The sequence below is a fragment of the Bufo gargarizans genome, chromosome 10 (genome assembly GCF_014858855.1).
Source record: "Bufo gargarizans isolate SCDJY-AF-19 chromosome 10, ASM1485885v1, whole genome shotgun sequence".
Taxonomy (NCBI): Eukaryota; Metazoa; Chordata; class Amphibia; order Anura; family Bufonidae; genus Bufo; species Bufo gargarizans.
The window spans coordinates 35,893,971-35,914,126 of record NC_058089.1 but is presented as its reverse complement, the minus strand read 5'-3'; the positions used below and the strand labels follow the sequence as shown (position 1 = coordinate 35,914,126).

At 43.5% G+C, this 20,156-nt stretch overlaps 1 protein-coding gene across 2 annotated transcripts in view; it reads left to right on the top strand.

Moving 5' to 3' along the window:
• The window catches only part of LOC122921102 (synaptotagmin-A-like), a 108,992-nt gene that overhangs the window by 84,339 nt on the left and 4,497 nt on the right, over positions 1 to 20,156 (top strand). For both annotated transcript variants that reach the window (XM_044271039.1, XM_044271038.1), the window contains exon 8: positions 17,150 to 17,261. In XM_044271039.1, the coding sequence (XP_044126974.1) occupies positions 17,150 to 17,261 (112 nt within the window). The remainder of the gene's footprint in view (positions 1 to 17,149; positions 17,262 to 20,156) is intronic.

The window sequence follows — 20,156 nt, the reverse complement described above, 5'->3', positions numbered from 1 at the left end:
TGCCACAACCTGCTGGTTCAGGTTCTGCTCTGTCTAACTGATGGTGAGTAGTTTCTTCAGTAGGCGGGTAAGGAAAACTGCTCATTAGCGACTCTAGACTTAAGTTGCTGCTGATGGAGCTGGTACTGCTCCTGCCCCCCCAGAAGACATGGCAGTAGATTGATAGCGCAGAGGGCCCCCCAAGTCAGACCTGCATGAGGATGGGCGATGGCTCAGAAAGGCAACAGCCAACTGACTACATAGGATGTCTCGATAGTAGTTAAGTCTGTCCTCACTCTCAGCAGGTGTAAAAAAGGCCCCCATTTTGGACCGGTAGCGAGGGTCTAACATGGTGGAGAGCCAGTAAATATCCCTCTGCCAAATGGTGACAATTCGGTTGTCACTAGGCAAGCAACTGAGCATGCATCGGGCCATTTGAACAAGTGACTCGGAGGGACTCCCTGTCTCCATCTCCACTGCATACTGCCACGGTGTGTCTGGGTCCTCTCTCTCATCTTCCTCATCACCCTGTAGCTTCTCTGACTGCTCCTGCTCCTCCTCTCCTGTCACCTGTGTAGAAAAACCAGCCGTTTCTCTACGCATTGCTTGTGCTCGAATGGCCTCCTCCTTCTTCTCCTCCTCCTCCCTGTGGCATTTGATGGCAGTGTGACATTTGATAAATTCAGCAAATATTATGCCAATGCAGACTCAAGCAAAACTAACTTTTTAAAAAGTCCCTTTATGATAAATTTACCCCAATAATGTATTTTTAATGGTGTACTACAAAGCATACCAAAAGCTGGTACCAAAAATTGGTACTTTTTAACTCCTTTAGGACCTTGTGGTTTTCCATTTTTGTTTTTTTATCCCTGCTATCCCAGAGCCATCACATAGCTGTATGGGTCTTGTTTTGTGCGGGACAAGTTGCATTTTTTTTATTAGTGCCAAAAATATTGTATATGATGTAGTGGGAATCAGATTTTTTTTTTCAAATGATCCGAAATTGAAAAAAAAAACATCTGCCATATTTTTATGGGTTTTATTTTTACAGCGTTACATATGTGAATGCACCAAAACCAAAAGTACCTCTAAAACAGGTTTTTGTTTAAATAGGCTTTATTGATAATTCAGTATTTAGTAAATAATAAAAAAATTTACACTAGTATAACAGTTGGCAGTGATCAGAAATCCAAGAAAGAATATGGCGCCACCATATCAGGCCATAATTAATCCACATTTGTAAATCAAAAAATCAATAAGACAACTAGCCTAACAAAAAAAGAATTGTAACCATACAGGGACTCCAAAGAATCCGATAAAATAACATCACATATAATATAGAAAACAATAATATTATCAAAAGACACATCTATGGATTACAGACCGCTATGGCGGCACCGTCCACCCAACGCCGTTTCGCCTTAAGGCTTCTTCCGGGTATACATAGGAACAGTCAAACCCTACTCCTTTTACACATAACATGATTAACCTTGATCAATAGCAAACCTTGTTCTATTAATTTACTCTGATAACATGTGCGGCAATTTCATAGCGGCCACAAGATATCGGAAGGCCGGATGGAGGAGGAGAACAGGCTGGAAGTTGTTGGGACTTGCATGCCGGGTCACAACGAGGCCCGATGCACACGTCACCACGTGTTTAATCCAGCCTAAACATAAGATGGTTATACTAGTTAATGTGTTTTGTGTGTTTTAATCAAAGTGCTTAGATCTAATCAGTAAAATAATATTCCCAATATCTCCTATTTATTAATTTCTCCAACACTTTAGTATTCTATAAGTACATTTACATATTAACATGATATATTATTATAAAGTAAAAAATAAAAAAACATCATGATTGCAAAGTGAATATCACAAAATTATTCAAAAATATAATTAATATTAAATGACTACATAATTAATAAAATAGATAAGTGCAAAAAAGTGATATAAACAAATAAAATTGTATCAAAAAGTGCAGTGTAAAGAGTGATTGAGTGAAGAACAAAATGTGTTGTTATATACATCAGACAAATATGTGTATAAGAACCTTACATAAAATAATTCATGATGCAAAACGCAAAAAATAAAAATATATAAAAAAAATATTAATCTCATAATAGTGTAACACTCTATGATAATATATTTCCAAAGGTGTCTCCATAATCAGGATTCAAAACCAGACCTAATTCATCTCCATAATTATATGCCTCTCCCATTAACCCCTTAAGGACCGGGCTCTTTTTCACCTTAAGGACCAAGCCCTTTTTTGCAAATCTGACCAGTGTCACTTTATCTGGTGATAACTTTAAAACGCTATGACTTATCCAGGCCATTCTGAGATTGTTTTTTCGTCACATATTGTACTTCATGACACTGGTAAAATGGAGTAAAAAAATATGCATTTTTATTTATAAAAAAATTACCAAATTTACCCAAAATTTTGAAAAATTAGCAAATTTTTAAGTTTCAATTTCTCTACTTCTATAATACATAGTAATACCTCCAAAAATTTCTTATTACTTTACATTCCCCATATGTCTACTTCATGTTTGGATCATTTTGGGAATGATATTTTATTTTTTGCGGATGTTACAAGGCTTAGAATTTAGAAGTAAATCTTGAAATTTCTCAGAAATTTTCAAAAACCAACTTTTTAAGGACCAGTTCAGGTCTGAAGTCACTTTGTGAAACTTACATGATAGAAACCACCCAAAAATGACCCCATTCTAGAAACTACACCCCTCAAGGTATTCAAAACTGATTACAAACGTTGTTAACCCTTTTGGTGTTCCACAAGAATTAATGTAAAATACAGATACAATTTCAAAATTTCACTTTTTGGGCAGATTTTCCATTTTAATATTTTTTTCCAGTTAAAAAGCAAGGGTTAACAACCAAACAAAACTCATTATTTATGGCCCCGATTCTGTAGTTTCAGAAACACCCCATATGTGGTCGTAAACTGCTGTACTGGCACACGGCAGGGCGCAGAAGGAAAGGAATGCCATACGTTTTTTTGGAAGGCAGATTTTGCTAGACTGGGTTTTTGGGCACCATGTCCCATTTGAATCCCCCCTGATGCACCTGTCACGGACGGTGTACAGGAAACAAGACAAAGCAACATGCATATATGACTGAGTGGATCCAAAGCTAAGGAACCAAAAGGGAGACCCCTGCACAAGACCTGAGACTATCCCTGGCTGCTCAGCCTATGCAAAGATCCGAAAGGTGGAGGTTTGCATATCCACATACCTCGACTATATAACCCCTGAACACCCTACAATAGTGAGGGGACACGACCACCGGCTCCCTACTCCAGACACGGAGGGAGTCAGGGTCACCTGGGATCCAGCAAACAGAAAATAACAGATCAATGTTCAGCACTTAACTTTGTAGCAGACAGGAAACCAAAATCAGCATGCACACACACTCCAGGAGGAAGTATAAGCCGCCCAGCAATGCACCATGGGCAGGGATTTAAAGGGAAGCAATCAGTCCAACTCCATGACAGCTGAGAGAGGCTAACGAGATGAGAAACTGAACAGCACAACAAAGAGAACTCAAGGAGGAGGTTCTGAAAGGCCTCTGTCAGAGCTTCTCAGCTGTCTGGTTGTGACAGTACCCCTCCCTCTACGAGTGGACTCCGGACACTCAGAGCCCACCTTCTCAGGATGGGACCTATGGAAAGCCCTGATGAGACGAGAGGCCTTAATGTCCGTCACTGGGACCCACATCCTCTCCTCAGGACCATAACCCTCCCAATGAACAAGGTACTGAAGAGAACCGCGAACAAGACGAGAATCCACAATCCTAGAGACCTGAAATTCAAGATTCCCATCAACCATAATCGGAGGAAGAGGCAAAGGCGAGGGTACAATGGGTTGAACATAAGGTTTCAATAAGGACTTATGAAAAACATTATGGATCTTCCAAGTCTGAGGAAGATCAAGACGGTAGGCAACAGAATTGATGACAGACAGGATTTTGTAAGGCCCAATAAACCTAGGACCCAACTTCCAGGAGGGAACCTTCAATTTGATATTCTTGGTAGACAACCACACCAGATCACCAACATTCAGGTCCGGACCAAGCACACGTCTCTTATCTGCCACACGCTTATATCTCTCACTCATGCTCTTTAGATTATCCTGAATCTTTTGCCAAATAGATGACAAAGACGAGGAGAATCTGTCCTCATCAGGTAAACCAGAAGACCCCTCTCCTGAGAAAGTCCCAAACTGCGGATGAAACCCATATGCACCAAAAAATGGTGACTTATCAGAGGACTCCTGACGACGGTTATTTAAAGCAAACTCAGCAAGGGACAAAAAAGAACACCAATCCTCTTGATTCTCCGCCACAAAACAGCGCAGATATGTCTCCAGATTCTGATTGACGCGCTCTGTCCGGCCATTCGACTGCGGGTGGAAAGCAGAAGAGAATGACAACCGAACCCCCAAGCGAGAACAGAAAGCCTTCCAGAATCTGGAAACAAACTGCGTGCCCCTATCAGAGACTATGTCTGAAGGAATACCGTGCAATTTGACAATGTGATCAATAAATGCCTGCGCCAGCGTCTTAGCATTGGGCAAACCAGGAAAAGGGATGAAATGCACCATTTTGCTAAAACGGTCCACCACCACCAGAATCACAGTCTTCCCCGAGGAACGAGGCAGGTCCGTGATAAAGTCCATGGACAGATGTGTCCAAGGACGGGAAGGAATGGGTAAGGGAAGGAGAGGACCTGATGGCCGTGAATGAGGGACTTTAGCACGAGCGCAAGTCTCGCAGGCTGCCACAAAACCCTCAACCGACTTACGAAGCGCAGGCCACCAGAATCTCCGAGCGATGAGATCCAGTGTGGCTCTTGCCCCCGGGTGCCCAGCAAGGACCGTATCGTGGTGTTCCTTAAAAATCTTGTGTCTTAAAGTGAGAGGCACAAACAACCTCCCAGGAGGACAAAGATCAGGAGCCTCTGACTGGGCTGCCTGCACCTCTGCCTCCAATTCAGAAAAAAGAGCAGAGACCACCACACCTTCAGCCAAAATGGGACCCGGGTCTTCAAAATTCCCGCCTCCCGGAAAACAACGTGACAGGGCATCTGCCTTCACATTCTTAACACCAGGGCGGAACGTGACCACAAAATTAAACCTAGAAAAGAACAACGAGCATCTGGCCTGTCTCGGGTTCAGAGGCTTGGCTGACTCCAAGTAGGCCAGATTTTTATGGTCAGTAAATACGGTAATAGGGTGTCTGGCTCCCTCTAGCCAATGGCGCCATTCCTCAAAAGCCAACTTGATGGCCAACAATTCCCTATCTCCCACATCGTAATTTCTCTCTGCGGAGGAGAGTTTTTTCGAGAAAAAGGCACACGGTCGCCATTTGGCAGGAGAGGAACTCTGAGACATAGCAGAGTCCAAAGAAATAGGCCTCTCATGAAAGGCAAATGCATCTTTTAATCCCTCTGAAAGACCATGGCAAAATTGACTTCGGAGTGCAGCATCATTCCAACCAGTATCAACTGCCCATCTCCGAAATTCTGAGCAGTATATTTCTGCGGATTGTTTACCCTGGCATAATAGACGTAGTCTAGACTCAGCCAGAGAAATACGATCCGGATCATCATATATCTGACCCAGGGCTAAAAAGAATTCATCCACTGAACGGAGAGGCCGTGCCCCCTCCGGCAGCGAAAAGGCCCAGGACTGAGCGTTACCTCTGAGCAGCGATATAATGATCCCCACCCTCCGTTCCTCATCACCAGAGGAATGGGGAAGAAGGCGAAAATGGAGTTTGCAAGCCTCTCTAAAACGCACAAAATTCTCACTACCCCCGGAGAACGTATCCGGGAGCGAGATCTTAGGCTCAGAACAAACTCCATGAACGCAAGCTGAACCGGTCACTTGAAGCTGAGAAAAAGTCTTACGGAGATCAGCCACCTCCAATAAAAGACCCTGGAAGCGTTCAGCCAAAAGTGAAACCGGATCCATGCTTGAGACGGTTTTGGCGGCTTATAATGTCACGGACGGTGTACAGGAAACAAGACAAAGCAACATGCATATATGACTGAGTGGATCCAAAGCTAAGGAACCAAAAGGGAGACCCCTGCACAAGACCTGAGACTATCCCTGGCTGCTCAGCCTATGCAAAGATCCGAAAGGTGGAGGTTTGCATATCCACGTACCTCGACTATATAACCCCTGAACACCCTACAATAGGGAGGGGACACGACCACCGGCTCCCTACTCCAGACACGGAGGGAGTCAGGGTCACCTGGGATCCAGCAAACAGAAAATAACAGATCAATGTTCAGCACTTAACTTTGTAGCAGACAGGAAACCAAGATCAGCATGCACACACACTCCAGGAGGAAGTATAAGCCGCCCAGCAATGCACCATGGGGAGGGATTTAAAGGGAAGCAATCAGTCCAACTCCATGACAGCTGAGAGAGGCTAACGAGATGAGAAACTGAACAGCACAACAAAGAGAACTCAAGGAGGAGGTTCTGAAAGGCCTCTGTCAGAGCTTCTCAGCTGTCTGGTTGTGACAGCACCCCTAAACACCCATTTTGTGCAAGTCCCTACATCTGGGGCCTTTGCTGCATTTGTGACAAATACAAGCTTTAAATACTGCAGTAATATTCAGGGTTTAAAAAAACACCCATTGTGTGCAAGACTCTACATCTGGGGCCTTTGCTGCATTTGTCACAGTAAAATACAAGCTGTAAATAAGGCAATTATATTCTAGGTTTAAAAAAACACCCATTTTGTGAAAGTCCCTACATCTGGGGCCTTTTCTGCATTTGTCACAGTCAAATACAAGTGTTATATACTGCTGTTATATTCTGGTTTAAAAAAAAACACCCATTTTGTGCAAGACACTACATTTGGGGCCTTTACTGCATTTGTGACAGTAAAATACAAGCTTTAAATACTGCAATTATATTCTGGGTTTAAAAAAACACCCATTTTGTGCGAGACCCTACATCTGGGGCCTTTGCTGCATTTGTCAGTCAAATACAAGCTTTAAATACTGCAATTATATTCTGGGTTAAAAAAAACACCCATTTTGTGCAAGACACTACATCTGGGGTCTTTGCTGCATATGTGACAGTCCAATACAAGTGTTAGATACTGCTGTTATATTCTTTTATTAAAAAAACACCCATTTTTGGCACGACAATACATTTGCTGACCTTGCTGCATTTCTGACAGTCCAATACAAGTGTTAGATACTGGTGTTATATTCTGGTTTTAAAAAAACACCAATTTTGGGCAAGATAATACATTTGCGGCCTTTGTTGCATTTGTGACAGTCAAATACAAGCTTTAAATACAACAACCATTTTGTGCAAGACCCTACATCTGGGGCCTTTGCTGCATTTGTCACAGTCAAATACAAGCGTTAAATACTGCTGTTATATTCTGGTTTTAAAAAAACACCCATTTTGGGCAAGATAATAAATTTGCGGCATTTGCTGTATTTCTGACAGTCCAATACAAGCGTTAAATACTGCTGTTATATTCTAGTATTAAAAGAACACCCATTTTGTGCAATACACTACATTTGGGGCCTTTGCTGCATTTGTCACAGTCAAATACAACCAGTCAATACTGCAGTTACATTGTTGGTTGACAAATGAAAAATTTTTGTGACCATGAAGTAATTGTATAAAATTCGCCTGTCACACTGTTGTGTGACCTCAAGAAATTTTTCCTCTTTATGACACCGGCACTGCCTTAATGTCAGTGAACTTATTTGTTGACTATTGGCTGTTGTTTACATTGTCGCCTGACATAAACCATCTGTTAGGTTGGTGGGTGAACGCAAAGAATGAGGAGAGCATCAAATAAGGGATGTGGCCCCGGTCATGGTGCTGTTGGTGGAGCTCCTGTTGCAGGGAGAGGACGTGGTCGATCTGTGCCAGCTATACGCACAAGTAAAACACCTTCCTCAGTTGCGAGTAGGCGACAGAACCTTCAGCGTTATTTGGTAGGGCCGAATGCGGCTCTACGAATGGTGAGGCCAGAACAAGTACAGGCGATAGTAGATTGGGTGGCTGACAGTGCCTCCAGTGCCTTCACATTGTCTCCCACCCAGTCTCCTGCTAAAAGATCAGAGTTGGCACCTGCAGCCCATGGCCATCAGTCTTTCACCTCACCCCCTTGCAAATCAGCCAAGCAGTCTGAGCCGCAAGTGATGGAGTAGTCTCTTCTGCTTTTTGATGACTCTGCTAGCAGGGTTTCCCAGGGCCATCTACATAGCCCTGCCCCAGAAGTGGAAGAGATTGAGTGCACTGATGCCCAACCACTTATGTTTCAGGATGAGGACATGTAAAGACCACCGCAGCACGTCTCTGATGATGACAAAACACAGGTGCCAACTGCTGCGGCTTTCTGCAGTCTGCAGACCGACAGGGCAGGGGTAAAGAGTGGGTGACAGAGACTTAATTTTTGTAAAATTGTCTGTTCAACTGGGGGGGTGAAATGAACACAGTTTTTCAGTGAATAAACCCCTGCTCTGCATAGTTGACAGGGACCGAAATTTTTAAAAGGCGTCTGTTCCATTGGTGGGTGACATTAACCCATTTTTGCCAATGAAAAACCCCTGCTCTGCATAGGTGACAGGGACTTCAATTTCCAAAATTCGTCTTTAATTGACGTGCGCCCCCTCCTTTCATTCGATCCTTCCACTTTAACCACCTCAGCCCCACTAGGTTAAACCCCTTTAACCGCCTCCGGACCGCCTAACGCAGATCTGCGGTCCAGAGGCGGCAGCTCTGCGCAGAGTGGCGCATATACGCGTCATCTCGCGAGAGCCGTGACTTCCTGTGAACGCACGCACACAGGCGCGCGCGTTCACAGAAACGGAAGGTAAGAGACAGGATCTCCAGCCTGCCAGCGGCGATCGTTCTCTGGCAGGCTGGAGATGCGATTTTTTTAACCCCTAACAGGTATATTAGACGCTGTTTTGATAACAGCGTCTAATATACCTGCTACCTGGTCCTCTGGTGGTCCCTTTTGTTTGGATCGACCACCAGAGGACACAGGTAGCTGTGTAAAGTACCACAAAACACCACTACACTACACCCCCCCTGTCACTTATTAACCCCTTATGAACCCCTGATCACCCCATATAGACTCCCTGATCACCCCCCTGTCATTGATCACCCCCCTATCATTGATCACCCCACTGTCAGGCTCCGTTCAGACGTCCGTATGATTTTTACGGATCCACAGATACATGGATCGGATCCGCAAAACACATACGGACGTCTGAATGGAGCCTTACAGGGGGGTGATCAATGACAGGCAGGTTAACCCCCAATATAGATTCTCTGATCACCGCCCTGTCATTGATCACCCCCCTGTCATTGATCACCCCCCTGTAAGGCTCCATTCAGACGTCCGTATGATTTTTACGGATCCACGGATACATGGATCGGATCTGCAAAACACATACGGACGTCTGAATGGAGCCTTACAGGGGGGTGATCAATGACAGGGGGGTGATCACCTCATATACACTCCCTGATCACCCCCTGTCATTGATCACCCCCGTGTCAGGCTCCGTTCAGGCGTCCGTATGATTTTTACGGATCCACGGATACATGGAATCCAAATGTCTAAAAATGCCCTCCTAAAAGGAATTTGGGCCGCTTTGCGCATCTAGGCTGCAAAAAGGTGTCACACATGTGGTATCGCCGTACTCAGGAGAAGTTGGGCAATGTGTTTTGGGGTGTCATTTTACATATACCTATGCTGGGTGAGATAAATATCTTGGTCAAATGCTAACTTTGTATAAAAAAATGGGAAAAGTTGTCTTTTGCCAAGATATTTCTCTCACCCAGCATGTGTATATGTAAAATGACACCCCAAAACACATTCCCCAACTTCTCCTGAGTACGGTGATACCACATGTGTGACACTTTTTTGCCGCCTAGGTGGGCAAAGAGCACCTTTAGGATTTCACAGGTCATTTTTTACACATTTTGATTTCAAACTACTTACCACACATTAGGGCCCCTAAAATGCCAGGGCAGTATAACTACCCCACAAGTGACCCCATTTTGGAAAGAAGACACCCCAAGGTATTTCGTGAGGGGCATGGCGAGTTCCTAGAATTTTTTATTTTTTGTCACAAGTTAGCGGAAAATGATGATTTTTTTTTTTCTTACAAAGTCTCATATTCCACTAACTTGTGACAAAAAATAAAAAATTCTAGGAACTCGCCATGCCCCTCACGGAATACCTTGGGGTGTCTTCTTTACAAAATGGTGTCACTTGTGGGGTAGTTATACTGCCCTGGCAATTTAGGGGCCCATATGCGTGAGAAGTAGTTTGAAATCAAAATCTGTAAAAAATGGCTGGTGAAATCCTTAAGGTGCTCTTTGGAATGTGTGCCCCTTTGCCCACCTAGGCTGCAAAAAAGTGTCACACATGTGGTATCGCCGTACTCAGGAGAAGTTGGGGAATGTGTTTTGGGGTGTCATTTTACATATACCCATGCTGGGTGAGAGAAATATCTTGGCAAAAGACAACATTTTCCATTTTTTTATACAAAGTTGGCATTTGGCCAAGATATTTATCTCACCCAGCATGGGTATATGTAAAATGACACCCCAAAACACATTCCCCAACTTCTCCTGATTACGGCGATACCACATGTGTGACACTTTTTTGCAGCCTAGGTGGGCAAAGGGGCCCACATTCCAAAGAGCACCTTTCGGGTTTCACCGGTCATTTTTTACAGATTTTGATCACAAACTACTTCTCATGCATATGGGCCCCTAAAATGCCAGGGCAGTATAACTACCCCACAAGTGACCCCATTTTGGAAAGAAGACACCTCAGGGTATTCCGTGAGGGGCTTGGCGAGTTCCTAGAATTTTTTTATTTTTTGTCACAAGTTAGTGGAATATGAGACTTTGTAAGAAAAAAATAAAATAAAAAATAAATCATTATTTTCCGCTAACTTGTGACAAAAAATAAAAAGTTCTATGAACTCACTATGCCCATGAGTGAATACCTTAGGGTGTCTACTTTCCGAAATGGGGTCATTTGTGGGGTGTTTGTACTGTCTGGGCATTGTAGAACCTCAGGAAACATGACAGGTGCTCAGAAAGTCAGAGCTGTTTCAAAAAGCGGAAATTCACATTTTTGGACCATAGTTTGTAAACGCTATAAGTTTTACCCAAACCATTTCTTTTTTTTACCCAAACATTTTTTTTTTATCAAAGACATGTAGAACAATAAATTTAGCGAAAAATTTCTATATGGATGTCGTTTTTTTTGCAAAATTTTACAACTTAAAGTGAAAAATGTCATTTTTTTGGCCAAAAAATCGTTAAATTTTGATTAATAACAAAAAAAGTAAAAATGTCAGCAGCAATAAAATACCACCAAATGAAAGCTCTATTAGTGAGAAGAAAAGGAGGTAAAATTCATTTGGGTGGTAAGTTGCATGACCGAGCAATAAACGGTGAAAGTAGTGTAGTGCAGAAGTGTAAAAAGTGGCCTGGTCATTAAGGGTGTTTTAGCTAGGGGGGTTGAAGTGGTTAAGGACCAGACCACTTTTTACAATTCTGCATTACAATACTTTCACGGTTTATTGCTCGGTCATACAACTTACCACCCAAATGAATTTTACCTCCTTTTCTTCTCACTAATAGAGCTTTCATTTGGTGGTATTTCATTGCTGCTGACATTTTTAATTTTTTTTATATTAATCAAAATTGACAGAAATCTTTGCAAAAAAATGACATTTTTCAAATAAAACTACATTTCTATATAAATTTTTCTCTAAATTTATTGTTTGCATGTCTTTGATAAATAAAAATGCAATAAGTGTATATTTATTGGTTTGGGTAAAAGGACAAGAGGGATGTCCTTGTACTGTCCACAATCCACGGTAACAGCATCACCCCTGTCCCTGTGCGAGGTACCGCGGCAACGGTCCTCAAGCCCGATTGTATCGTCGACTACAATCGGTATATGGGAGGAGTTGATCTCTCTGATCAGGTCCTCAAGCCATATAATGCCATGCGCAAAACCCGGGCATGGTACAAAAAAGTTGCGGTCTACTTGGTACAGGTTGCCTTGTACAGCGCTTTTGTACTATCCCGAAGCGCTGGCAGCACAGAGACATTCCTCCAATTCTATGAGGCAGTCCTCAAGGACCTGATCTTTTCAGACCGGGAAAGAGCAGGCCGGAGTACCTCGGGAATTGGAGGCGCCCGGATCGTCCCTGGCCAACATTTTCCAGGTGTGGTCCCCCATACTGGAAAGAAGGGACGAACCCCAAAAAAGTGCAGAGTGTGTCACAGGATAGGGATACGGAAGGACACCACCACTCAAAGTGACACTTGCCCCGGTCATCCGGGCCTCTGCGTTATTGATTGCTTCAGGGAGTATTACACTTCCATGGAGTACTAAATTTTTATAATCCCCAACAGTCCCCGAGAGAACATAAAAAACTATGGCTCTCAGACTTTGGAGACACGGAAACAAATTTTTTCCACAAAAATATTAGTTTTAGTGCAGGCATCCTCAAACTGTGGCCCTCCAGATGTTGTAAAACTATAACTCCCAGCATGCCCAGACAACCTACAGCTATCAGCAGGGCATGGTGGGAATTGTAGTTTTACAACATCTGGAGGGCCGCAGTTTGAAGATGCCTGCTTAGTGTCTCCAAAGTCTGAGAGCCATACATATTGGGCATCGCCGCGTCCGTAAAAATCTTCTCTCTAAAAAGAACATTTAACCCAACCCCCCCCCCCTTTCCCGGATAAACAGCGTTAAAAAAGGGGACCTAAAGCGTGAGAAGTCTGGAATATAAATGTCTAACTTGTCCGCTAACTTGTGCCCCAAAAAAAAAATCTGGACTCGCCGTGCCCCTCAAAAGTGATCTTTATAGCGCCGCAGCGATTTTACGGTGTTTTTGCAGTGATCAGAAAAAATATATATTTCTGTCACTGCGGTGGGGCGGACTGAACGCAAGTATGCCACAAGATCAGGCCTGATCGGGCGAACACTGCGTTTTTTGTAGAGCCTATAGAACATGTCCTATTCTTGTCCGCAATTGCGGACAAGAAAAGGCATTTTCTTTATAGTTCTGGCAATGTGCAGATCCGCAAAATGCGGAAAGCACATTGCCGGTGTCCGTGTTTTGCAGATCCGCAAAACACATAGGACGTCTGAATGGAGCCTTACAGGGGGATGATCAATGACAGGGGGGTGATCAGGGAGTCTATATGGGGTGATCAGGGGTTAATAAGGGGTTAATAAGTGACAGGGGGGGTGTAGTGTAGTGTGGTGCTTGGTGCTACTTACAGAGCTGCCTGTGTCCTCTGGTGGTCGATCCAAGTAAAAGGGACCACCAGAGGACCAGGTAGCAGGTATATCAGACGCTGTTAACAAAACAGCATCTGATATACCTTTCAAGGGTTAAAAAAAATCGCATCTACAGCCTGCCAGCGAATGATCGCCGCTGGCAGGCTGTAGATCAACTCGTTTACCTTCTGATCCTGTGAAGGCTCGCTCCTGTGAGCGCGCGTTCACAGGAAATCTCGCGTCTCGCTAGATGACGCGCCGGCGCGTCAAGGAGGAACAGACCGCCCGCCCGCAGGACGCATCCCTGCATTAGGCGGTCGGGAGCTGGTTAACAACTTGTCCCACATTTCCGCTCAATCACATAAAATTTCATCCATTGACCTCCCTTGGATATGCTATCCCTTTCTCAGGCTCCCTCTCCGGCCTGGAACCTTGATTCCCCACTACCCGTGATCACCATGGTAGGCGCAGAAAATAACATCGAAAGTTGATAGAGAAGATATCCAATTGGATCGTGGACGTCACTGGGACGTGTGACATGGTTGTACTGACTGATGGGCTGCCCCCTTCAACTTCTGGGTGTCCAAATTGGCCACATGGCCTGAGCTTGCCCTTTACGCCTTGGAGGTGCTGGCCTGCCCTGCAGCCAGTTTATTGTCTGAACATTTGTTTAGCATGGCTGGAGGGGGTTATCACAGGGTATATTTCCCAATGTTTTGGGGTGTACCCTAATTTAAACAAAAAAAAATTTAAATTAAAACCAAAAACCAGTGTTGGCTACCTCCTCCACCGCCGCTTCCACATCCACATTCACCGCCTCCTCAATCTCCTAGTCCATATGGACCTCCTCATCCTAGATCAAGATTAATATTTTTTAGATTTACGTATTTTATGTTATTTTAAGTCATTTACCTATCCACATTTGTTTTCAGAGCACCTGCCATGCTCTTAACCACATTTTGCTGCCATTTGCAGCCCTCTAGCCCTTTCCATGACTTTTTAGAGCCATTTTAGTGCTCAAAAGTTTGGGTCCCCATTGACTTTAATGGGGTTTGGGGTCAAGTTCGGGTCCCGAACTGGAAGTTTTTCGTGAAGTTCGGCTGAACCCGTCAAACCCGAACATTCAAGTGTCCGCTCAACGCTACTTATGACACTTTATACAGCCAGGACCATAAATATTGGGACATCAACACAAATCTAACATTTTTGGCTCTTTACACCACCACAATGGATTTGAAATGAAACTAACAAGATGTGCTTTAACTGCATACTGTCAGCTTTAATTTGAGGGTATTTACATCCAAACCAGGTGAACGGTGTAGGAATTACAACAGTTTGCATATGTGCCTCCCACTTCTTTAGGGACCAAAGGTAATGGGACAATTGGCTTCTCAGCTGTTCCATGGCCAGGTGTGTGTTATTCCCTCATTATCCCAATAACAATGAGCAGATAAAAGGTCCAGAGTTCATTTCAAGTGTGCTATTTCCATTTGTAATCTGTTGCTGTCAACTCTCAAGATGAGATCCAAAGAGCTGTCACTATCAGTGAAGCAAGCCATCATTAGGCTGAAAAAACAAAACAACCCCATCAGAGAGAGAGAGCAAAAACATTAGACCTCGCCAAAACAACTGTTTGGAACATTCTTAAAAAAAAAGGAATGCATCGGTGAGCTCAGCAACACCAAAAGACCTGGAAGACCACGGAAAACAACTGTGGTGGATGACCGAAGAATTATTTCCCTGGTGAAGAAAATACCCTTCACAACAGTTGGCCAGATCAAAAACACTCAACAATCAAGAGAAGACTTCATCAGAATGAATACAGAGGGTTCACCACAAGATGTAAACCATTGGTGAGCCTCAAAAACAGGAAGGCCAGATTAGAGTTTGCCAAACGACATCTCAAAAAGCCTTCACAGTTCTGAAACAACATCCTATGGACAGATGAGACCAAGATCAACTTGTACCAGAGTGATGGGTAGAAAAGAGTATGGATAAGGAAAGGAACTGCTCATGATACTGAGCATACCACCTCATCAGTGAAGCATGGTGGTGGTAGTGTCATGGCGTGGGCATGTATGGCTGCTAATGGAACTGGTCCTCTTGTATTTATAGATGACGTGACTGCTGACAAAAGCAGCAGGATGAATTCTGAAGTGTTTCGGGCAATATTATCTGCTCATATTCAGCCAAATGCTTCAGAACTCATTGGATGGCGCTTCACAGTGCAGATGGACAATGACCCAAAGCATACTGCAAAAGCAACCGAAGAGTTTTTTAAGGGAAAGAAGTGGAATGTTATGCAATGGCCAAGTCAATCACCTGACCTGAATCTGATTGAGCATGCATTTCACTTGCTGAAGACAAAACTGAAGGGAAAATGGCCAAAGAACATACAGGAACTGAAGACAGCTGCAGTAGAGGCCTGACAGAGCATCACCAGGTATGAAACCCAGCGTCTGGTGATGTCTATGCGTTCCGGACTTCAGGCTGTAATTGACTGCAAAGGATTTGCAACCAAGTATTAAAAAGTGAAAGTTTGGTTTTGATTATTATTCTGTCCCATTACTTTTGGTCACTTAACAAGTGGGAGGCACATATGCAAACTGTTGTAATTCCTACACCGTTCACCTGATTTGGATGTAAATGCCCGCAACTTAAAGCTGACAGTCTGCAGGTAAAGCACATCTTGTTCATTTCATTTCAAATCCATTATGGTGGTGTATAGAGTTGTCGATCTCCCAATATTTATGAACCTGGCTGTATGTGGTCGGGTTTTCTTTATTCCTGTGTATGTATGTTGCTAGTACTGGATTTTATATAGTTTTGTATATTTGAATAATAAAATATGTGTTTTATACATTATATTGCTGTGTATTCTTGTTTTGGGGTGATATTACAATTCAGGCCAGAAGATGGCAGCCCTGAATTGTGATATACCGGTCTTTGTATATGGTAATAGATAAAATTCTATTACTTTATACAAATTTTAATCTAATGATTGCATGTTGGGTCCACTTAGGGGGGTCTAAAAAAAAGTAAAAAAAAGTAAGGTGTTAAATATTAGACAAGATTAGTAAATCTGCTCCATTGTCAACTCTTTTGCATTGTATCCTTTGCAGGGAAAAGCTGTAACCTGTCTTAGGACACGGTTAGTACCTGATAGTATGATCAGTTTTTGTGCTTTAAGGCCTCATGCACACGACCGTATGTATTTTGCGTTCCACAAAAAATACAGATGACATCCGTGTGCATTCCGTATTTTGCAGAAAGGAACAGCTGGCTCCTTATAGAACAGTACTATCCTTGTCGGTAATGCGGACAATAATAGGACATGTTCTATTTTTTTGCGGAACGGACACACAGAAATGAAATGCACACACAGTAACTTCCTTACCACAGCTGGAGTGCCGGAGGTTGGCCATCACAGCCCTAGATGATGCAATCAGACTACTCAGCTCCTCTCTCAGAGGGAAAATGAAAAAAACTTCCTTCTTTTGAGTAGGGCACAATATCTAAGCTGCGTCACCTATAGACAGCTCTTGGGATCATGCAGAAAGCATAACACAAAGCATTAACTTATTATTTTTTATCAATAATTAACACTTTGCAGTTGTGGGCTAGTACACGTGTGTTGCATTTGTTACTTTATGATGACAAAATTCTGGCATACAGGGGATGATAAATGTCCTCTTATGTATATAAGAGATTTTGAAATATGGTCAACCTGGGACTTGTCTAAGACTACATTGCTGTTGTGTCATTCAAAGGGAAATTAGAGGGAAATTCTGTTTTATAGGCCATAAGATATTCTTGTTTTCGTTCACTTACAGGACATCATTGGAGAGGTTCTAATATCACTAAAATGTCTCCCTACCGCACAGAAAATAGAAGTTGGGATACTAAAGTTCAGATCAAGTTCCTCTAACATCATTAAGGAGAGAGGTATGTATTAAAATCGAAGACTGAGCTATGATGTATTAGATTTAATACAATTTCCATTGAATGTAGTATTGGTCAAATTAAAGCCTAACCTTCTCTTTTAGTTTATGACCTATAACTCCAAGGCCTCTTTCACATGTCTTTCACAGCACTCATACCATTGATTTTAACGTGTTTGTTCACGCGTCAGTGGAGGAACCTCGGAGGCATATGTTACTTTGGTGCGTGATGCAAACACACCCATTGAAGTCTATGGGGAAGATTTATCAAACTGGTGTAAAGTAGAACTGGCTTAGATGCCCATAGCTGTCCAAAGGAGCTGTAAACAATGAAAGGAGGAATCTGATTGGTTGGTATGGGCAACTAATCCAGGTCTACTTTACACCAGTTTGATAAGTCTCTATGTGTTCATGAAAATCATTGGAACAACAAAGATGGCATCTTTGTTCTATGATTTTCACAGACCATTGGTAGGAGATACTCTAGAAACTAATTTTCAGCCTAGCAGTGTATGTGGAATATGGATGACACTCAAGGGAAAAAAACAAACATGAGGACAAATGCAGATTCTTCATGGTTGAACCACTTCCCATATTGTCACAGATATTATAACAGACACTGATGTGTGAAAGCGGCCTTAATGTTTATATTATTTTTTTATTGCAAGAAAACAGAAAAACTGGTTGTTCTGCCAACCTCACACGTTGACAGGAGAATGAGTTGACATGCAGCTAAACTCTTTCTGAGAGTTCAGGAGGAGCTAATTACTGATATAGAAAGTGGTATGAAACAGGCTGCATAGTGACAGTAGATGGCGCTGTTTGCAAAGTAATTAGCAGCGGGCAATACATTACAATGGGGAATATGAAAATGCACACAATAAACCAGATATTACTGCTTGCGAAGGCATGACATTGATATTAACAGATTACCAAAAATTTTTTTTTTTGTATTGATGCATATTTATTGAAAAGCTTGACAAGAAGCCTTTCTAGCCTCCCTAAGCATTTCCACAAGACTTTAACCACTTATGGACCGGGTTCATTTTCACCTTAAGGACCAGGCTATTTTTTGCAAATCTGACCAGTGTCACTTTATGTGGTGATAACTTTAAAAAGCTTTGACTTATCCAAGCCATTCTGAGATTGTTTTTTCGTGACATATTGTACTTCATGACACTGGTAAAATGGAGTAAAAAAAATAATAATAATTTTTATTTATAAAAAAATACCAAATTTACCAAAAATTTGGAAAAATTAGCAAAGTTCCAAATTTCAATTTCTCTACTTCTATAATACATAGTAATACGTCCAGGAATAGTTACCGTATTTTTCGCCCTATAAGACGCACCGGCCCATAAGACGCACCTAGGTTTTTGGGGAGGAAAATAAGAAAAAAAACATTTTTAACCAAAAGGTGTGCTGTGGGTTTGGAACTAATGGTGGTCTGTGGATGGCACTATTACTGGGGATCTGTGGATGACTGACACTGTTATGGGGGGGATCTGTGGATGACGGACACTGTTATAGGGGGGATCTGTGGATGACGGACACTGTTATAGGGGGGATCTGTGGATGACGGACACTGTTATGGGGGGGATCTGTGGATGACGGACACTGTTATGGGGGGGATCTGTGGATGACGGACACTGTTATAGGGGGGATCTGTGGATGACGGACACTGTTATAGGGGGGATCTGTGGATGACGGACACTGTTATAGGGGGGAATCTGTGGATGACGGACACTGTTATAGGGGGAATCTGTGGATGACGGACACTGTTATGGGGGGATCTGTGGATGACGGACACTGTTATGGGGGGATCTGTGGATGACGGACACTGTTATGGGGGGATCTGTGGATGACGGACACTGTTATGGGGGGATCTGTGGATGACGGACACTGTTATGGGGGGATCTGTGGATGACGGACACTGTTATGGGGGGATCTGTGGATGACGGACACTGTTATGGGGGGATCTGTGGATGACGGACACTGTTATGGGGGGATCTGTGGATGACGGACACTGTTATGGGGGGATCTGTGGATGACGGACACTGTTATGGGGGGGGATCTGTGGCTTGCACTGTTACAGGGGGGGGTCTGTGGCTGACACTGTTACAGGGGGGATCCGTGGATGGCACTGTTATGGGCTGGGGGGGGGTCTGTGGGTGGCACTGTTATATATGTGCCATCCACAGACCCCCCAGCCCATAACAGTGCCATGCACAGACCCCCCCAGCCCATAACAGTGCCATTCACAGATCCCCCCTCCCCCCCCCTGTAACAGTGCCATCCACAGATCGCAATCTGAACTGTCGACCCCCCCCGCCCGTCGCCGCACAAAATATAAGTTGTCATATTGAATTAATATTTATTAAACATGCCCCCCAACTCCTATTACTACCGTTCATCCTAATCGCTGCTGTAGAAATCAGACCGGCAGGACGGCCGGCCGGCGCGTCTCACTGACGTCACTTGCCTGCGCCGCCTACTTCATTCATAAAGTAGGCGGCGCAGGCACGTGACACGAGTTACGCTGCCGCCCGCCCGACTGGCCTGAATTCTACAGCAGCGATTAGGAGGGAAGGTAGTAATAGCAGTTGGGGACATGTTTAATAACTATTACTTCAATATGATTTCTTATATTAGTATACCAGAGCGGCGGGGCGGTGCTATACTACACTGACTGCACCGCCCCGCCGCTATTGCCGGCCCCCAGCTCCTCCCAGTCCCTCCCCGCTCACTGATACATCGCTGGCAGCGATGTAAAACTCCACGCATTCGCCCCATAAGACGCAGGGGCATTTCTCCCCCATTTTGGGGGAAGAAAAAGTGCGTCTTATGGGGCGAAAAATACGGTATTACTTTACATTCCTCATATGTCTACTTCATGTTT